This window comes from Hyalella azteca, unplaced genomic scaffold, assembly GCF_000764305.2.
Source record: "Hyalella azteca isolate HAZT.00-mixed unplaced genomic scaffold, Hazt_2.0.2 contig508, whole genome shotgun sequence".
In the NCBI taxonomy this organism is placed as follows: Eukaryota; Metazoa; Arthropoda; class Malacostraca; order Amphipoda; family Hyalellidae; genus Hyalella; species Hyalella azteca.
Genome location: NW_025930855.1, coordinates 5,528 through 11,823, shown reverse-complemented (window position 1 = coordinate 11,823; position 6,296 = coordinate 5,528). Strand labels below are relative to the sequence as shown.

The window sequence follows — 6,296 nt, the reverse complement described above, 5'->3', positions numbered from 1 at the left end:
AGACACCTGCCCATCCTGCCAGAGAGCTCCCCACACAATCACTCACATTCTCCTGGAATGTCCGCTCTGGCAGGACCTCAGACAACACCACCACATAACCTCGACCCTACAGCTCTGGAGCGACCCCCTGTCGGTGGTGTCGTACTTGCGCGAGGGGGGTCTCTTGTAAAATTGAGACCGGGGAACCACAACAACAACAACAACCCAGAATTGCTATGTACATTCAAGGAACTAAAAGTCACTTTCTCTAAAAGTTGTTGCAACCAAACCTTGTAGTTTAATTGATTTAGTCAGTTAAACAATCTGTTGCTCCTTTTTTTGATTCAATTGCTCTCAGATTAACTTGTCTTGCTTGGTTATTGAAAGATATATAATTACTGCAAGTATTTCTGAAGAATCCATCTCATTAATCTCTTGGCATACAGTATATAAGAGTGCAGAGTTGTTCTGCACCAGCTCTCAGATGCTGCAGTCAGGAGTGGCTTGTGCCCCTGAGCAGAGCCTCATTCAAGCAGCAACTGACGTGTGCAAACTGAGCCTGAAGGTATGCTTCACAACTAGTCTATTTTATTTGTCAATTGGGATATTGTTATACTTATCAGCATTTCTGATTATATTAAATTGTATACAATTGTTAACCTAAATCCATTAAAGATAGTTTTACTCTATTATAATGTTTATATAATTTCCTGCCAGTATCATCATGCTAATAGGTAATAATTCCTGTATGTATTACATACAGTAATAGAGGGCAGCACCCCCAGCTCGTCTCCACCCCCTGACATGACAGTTTACATCAAAGAGGAGCCTGTAGATGAGGGAGAGGACATAACTGTGAAGGATGAACCACTTTGCAGTGAAGAATATGAGGTGATATTTTTAACAAGATTGAGTTCAAATAAATTGTTAAGGAATTGAAATGTTGCTGCTAACTGATCATGTGGCTGCAGTGGCTTTGCTGCAAAAACTTGCACCTCAACTTTCATCAGCTCTTATGTTTATTACAGTTGAAAAATGTTCTTCACTTAGGATCCTCAATTTTTGTGATCTCCTAGCCAAAATTCATTCCAAGATAAAATATCTGCCTGTTGAATCCAAGGTTGTCCCAAATATTCTATTGAAGGTTTGAAATGAACATGAACTTCTGCGGCAATATGCTCCCACCAAGCAATGCATGTAGCAATGTTGTTCATTTCTTGTGTTACTTGTTCTTACAGGGTATATATCCCTGTGAGATGTGAAAGTAGTCACATTCTGATCTAAAATGAACATGAATGCACACTAGTATTGAAATTTTGTCTAGTACATGACTTGGAAAATTTTTTGGTAGATGTATTCTGATACAAGTTTTATACTGAGTAATGAGTACTGAGTAATGTGAATGAGCTATCATTCACATTTCAATTGCCTAGATGATTTCCCTTTCGTTGAAATTATTCTAATACAATTGATAAATAATTTAACAATTAAAGTTTTTTCCCAAGAAAAGTTTGTGGAAGACAACAAAGATTGTAATAAACTAAACTGAAAGAATCTCGTTTTGCTTCCCATCTTCAGGATGCCATGCCGTGCGATGCCCCGGCCACCATTGGTCAGGATGTGATGCCAGTTTTGCCTGAAAACAAGGAAGAAAAGATGTCTGCCTCTGAGGAAAATGTTTCTCCAGTGCCCAATGGAGCAGCTTTAGTCCAGGAAGTTCTTTCCAATCAACCTGTGTCTGAGCTCAAGTCATCCAACTTGGCCAACAATGACCATGCAAGATTAGCAGAGAAATTACCCAAGGTTCCTTCATCCACTGATTTATTACATACAGATGTTCCTTTTAATGCCCACCAAATTGCCAAACAAGATTTTCAGGCTGTATTAAAGTGCAATTTATGCAACTATGTTGCAAATAGAAAAAGCAATCTCAATAGTCACGTGTTTTCTAAACATGGTTTGGGGAGAGGATTCAAATGCAAGTTGTGTGACTATGCCGCTGCCATGAAAAATCGTCTTAAAGTTCATCTGTTCACTAAACATGGTTTGGGAAAAGGATTGAAATGCAAGTTGTGTGATTACGTAGCTGGCAGAGAACGCTATCTCAATACGCATATGTTTTCTAAACATGGTATAGGGAGCGGTGTGAAATGTGACCTATGTGACTACGTTATGGCTAAAAAAGACCATCTCAAACATCATCTTTTTTCTAAACATGGTTTGGGTATGGGAAACAATTGTAAGTTGTGTGATTATGTTACTATTAGCAAATCTCTCCTCAGTATGCACCTTATTTCAAAGCATGGTTTGGGGGAGGGGTTAAAATGCGACTTATGTGATTATTCTACTCATCAAAAATATTCTTTAGATATGCATATGTTTTCTAAACATGGTCTAGGGAAAGGATTCAAATGCAAGTTGTGTGATTATAGCAACTTTAGAAAATATGTTCTTGATGTGCACATGTTTTCTAAACATGGTTTAGGGAAAGGCTTCAGATGTCAGTTCTGTGATTATGTTGCTGGTAAGAAATGGTCTCTAACAAAGCACCAGAAATCTAAACATGTTTTGGCTTAGGAAAGATCACTTAGTAAAAGTTGTGCTACAATGTCTGCTAACGATCCAATCTAAACTTTACTGAGGGGTTTTAGTAAAATTCAGTTTGTTTGTATATGTTCAGTTGAAAAATATATCAAATGCATTCAGATTTATGACAATTACTTAGTGAAAGGATTCCGTATTGAGTTTAGTTACAATGCCACAGTCAAATTTGCACAAATTTCCCAATCCATACACCAGCCACGTCAGGAAATCAAGGAGGTCTTGATGCTAAGTATTCATGTCTGTCTTCAAATTATTATTTTTTCATTAAATTATTATTTTCATACTTCAAATGGGATAATATGGGAAAATATTGTGCATCAATTTTACATATACTACAGTTGGTAATATAATATTTTATGTTTTAGTGTGTAAATGAGTGTTGGTAGAAGGGCCTTTCAAGTGATAAACTTGTTGGTGCCAATGATGTGATCTGCCGCTATAACTGCAATGGTGGATTAAGCATAAAATTCGCCTGCTTGTATGTAGGTGAGGTTTGTGATATTGCTTACCAAATGTAAATTTTGGGCATAATATTTGAATTAAAATCTCTGCAACAGAGGCTATGAGAGATTTTGTGTTGATTTGAGCTTGCTTTTGTAGTCTCCATTGATGACAGAAATGGCATCAGCCACAATTTGAAAGAGTTGTTGTGGAATGCACTAAATTCTCTTTAAGGTCGATTTACTGCATTTATTAATTTCCTGAAAAAGATTTCCCAATACCCTTAACCCTTGTACATTAATAGCAAGTGCTTGAAGGCAGCACTTAATTTATCATTTAATATTCATGCAGTGGATTGGTGAACTCTAACATACTTGAGCAGGAAACTCGAATGACAATTTGACTGCTCATTAGCTCTGTGCTTTTCTTCCTTGAGCAATGTTGTCTGTTTCTATATAACTTTTACATTTTGCAACAACCACTATAAAATTGCATGGATTTATTAAAAAATATTCTGAACATCTTAGTTTTTATGAACTTTTACATTTACAACAACCACCATAAAGTCGCATTGATTGCCTTCTGAATATCTTAGTTTCTTGGCATCTGTGATGACATAGAAGGTGTGAGCTAAGCAAGTCAATATGAGGACATTCCCACTTACCTAGACCCCATTATTTCTTTGTGTGTGTGGTATTGTCCATGCAAATGGCCTGTTCTTCATTGGTCCAACTTCTACAATTTATTTTATGATGCCACCTTCTTTTGTTTTATGTATTCTATGGTAAGATCTGCAGCACTTGTAGCAACTCTCTTCAAAAATATGAAAGCTCAATAGTCACAAAATTAATTAACTTATTACTTCAAATTTTGCACAATCTGTCTCATCAAACTATTACTATTGTAATAGGATTTAACTACAATTATTAGTAAGAATTACTATCTTAGTCTCCAGAAATATTTATCAATTAGATATGTCCAGGATACATTTAAAAGAATGTATAATAAATCGTTACATTGCCTAGCAATAAAAAATGCTATAAAATGTGGTAGCAATATTGTAAAGAATAAAATGCTAATGTAATGTGTTTATTATTGTGTTTTTTTCATTGAAAGCTGCACATTTTGTACCTGCTTCACTAGGTGCTGTTTAATTTGTTCTAATTCTTTAACTTAATTGGAAAACTGACAGCAGAATTAGCGGTGGAATTTTCCTTTGATGGCCGCGTCATGAATTTGACTGCAATTTCTTATGATGAATTTAAGATCATTGAAGGATTTATGAGCTTCAGAAGGAACTTAAAGTATCACATTTACCCAAACTTGTACCAACAGCAGTGCACGTAGTAAGTTTTTTGCCACTTCGTTGCCTGAGTGTAATAGTAGGTAGAGTGTACTGAGCAATGCAATCGCTGCCTTTATCTCTTTATTTTATTGTCCCTTACGGGCGCGGGGTCTGGGACCCCCACGTGCGCGGGGTCTGGGACCCTGCGGGGTCTGGTACCCCCACGTGCGCGGGGTCTGGGACCCCCACGTGTGCGGGGTCTGGGACCCCCACGTGCGCGGGGTCTGGGACCCCCACGTACGCGAGGCCTGGGACCCCGCGCACCGTTTCGTCGATATTTGAATGTTGTTATTTCAACGTCGTTATTTCAACGTCGATATTTCAACTTCGTTATTTCAACTTCGTTATTTCAACTTCGTTATTTAAACTTCGTTAGTTCAACTTTGTTATTTCAACTTCGTTATTTTAACTTCGTTATTTCAACTTCGATATTTTAACTTCGTTATTTCAACTTCGATATTTCAACTACATTATTTCAGCGTCCATATTTCGACATCAATATTTCTAAATCGATATTTCAACTTCATTATTTCAAATAGTTGTCTCTCGCAACACTAGTGAACTAGAATCAAAGAGGTGCTACGCTCGGAGAAAAATGAATCGCGAATATTGTCCAAATTGCGACACACTCCCTTACAGTACGAGCATAGAGCGACGTAGCAATGATACGCCCTTATTATACCGGGCCAAACTGGGTCAGAGTGACCCATAAAGGGGCAAAGAGTGCATCGCTATTCGGACGACGTCTCATTCATTTCTTTCAGTGTAACGTAATCACTATTCACAATTATGTCAACAATTCATCTGATGATGAGTAGAGATAATAAGATGATTTAAGGTACAGCTGACAGTTCAGTAAGTAATAAATATGCAATAATATGTAAAGTAATATGAATTATCTTCATTTTGTGGAATTTTTCTGGAGATCTATAAATAATTGAATATTGTTTGTGCTGTTTATCGTGTATATAGATCATCAAATTAAAAGAAATGGAACATATGAACTTAAAATTTGACGTCAGGGGAATAGTAAATGTTACGCTGATTTACATATACTTTAATTGTTTTATTTAAATTAAGTAATCCAAGTAACTTATGAATTATAAAATAAAGAATGACAAAGACGTGACGGTTATTAGTTTTCCCTTTAGTGACTGACGGGACTGCTTGGTCCCAAACATTAGGTACGAATAGCATTGACGACGATAAATGTGTCCGTAACGAAGGAGTTAAGCACTGTATGTGTATGAGAGTGTTTAGTGTTACCGAAGAGTGTTTAGTACTGATTTGCACTGCAAGTTGATTAATTCATATTTTTTTTGCCATTTGTAAGATATTTTTGAGGAGAAATGAGCGCTGAACATTCAAAATCTGCACGTGCTAAGTATTACGGCAGAGTGCATAAATGCTATTAAATAATATCAATTCTCTTTGACGTTTGATATTTTTTACATTTGTTAATTTAGTAAATCTGTGAATACCTATGTTTCCAAGTTCTTATACATGACATAGATAAGTTTATTGAAATTTTAATCCCTGTAAACGAGTCTGTAGTAATCATGAAATGTGTAGTGTTGTGATTTAAATTTAATGAACAATTAATTAATTATCACTATTTCATCTCGTGGCACCCAAGATTGAATAACACATTCATTGAATATTCGAAATCAAATCAAGCGTAGATCTAAACTCTACACAGAAGGTGTTTCATTTCGATAGTGTCATCAAGCCGCTATTCAAACATTCAGCAATTGAGAAATTGTGTTACCTATTTGCGTGAGGAACTCATTGAAGCATACAAGTATACTCATGGCTTATACAACGTCTCGGAAGGATTACTAGAATTTGAAACAAGAACCAACACCAGGGGCCACGCCTATAAACTAAAATAAACGGCATTGTAACCAGTGGTGGGCACAGCTAATCT

At 36.4% G+C, this 6,296-nt stretch overlaps 1 protein-coding gene across 1 annotated transcript; it reads left to right on the top strand.

Annotated features, from left to right (window-relative positions):
• The first annotated feature begins 351 nt into the window (after positions 1–351).
• LOC108675382 (RE1-silencing transcription factor-like) lies at positions 352–4,074 on the top strand. Its single transcript, XM_018163387.2, has 3 exons — positions 352–544; positions 743–870; positions 1,558–4,074. The coding sequence occupies exons 2-3, from the start codon at positions 784–786 to the stop codon at positions 2,554–2,556; spliced, it is 1,086 nt and encodes a 361-aa protein (XP_018018876.1). The 5' UTR covers positions 352–544; positions 743–783; the 3' UTR covers positions 2,557–4,074.
• Positions 4,075–6,296: the final 2,222 nt, after the last annotated feature.

Excerpts from the sequence above, each read along its gene's own strand:
- LOC108675382 (XM_018163387.2), top strand. The coding sequence starts at position 784 with ATGACAGTTTACATCAAAGAGGAGCCTGTAGATGAGGGAGAGGACATA. Across the intron at positions 871-1,557 it reads TTTGCAGTGAAGAATATGAG|GATGCCATGCCGTGCGATGC; the intron begins GTGATATTTTTA and ends TCCCATCTTCAG.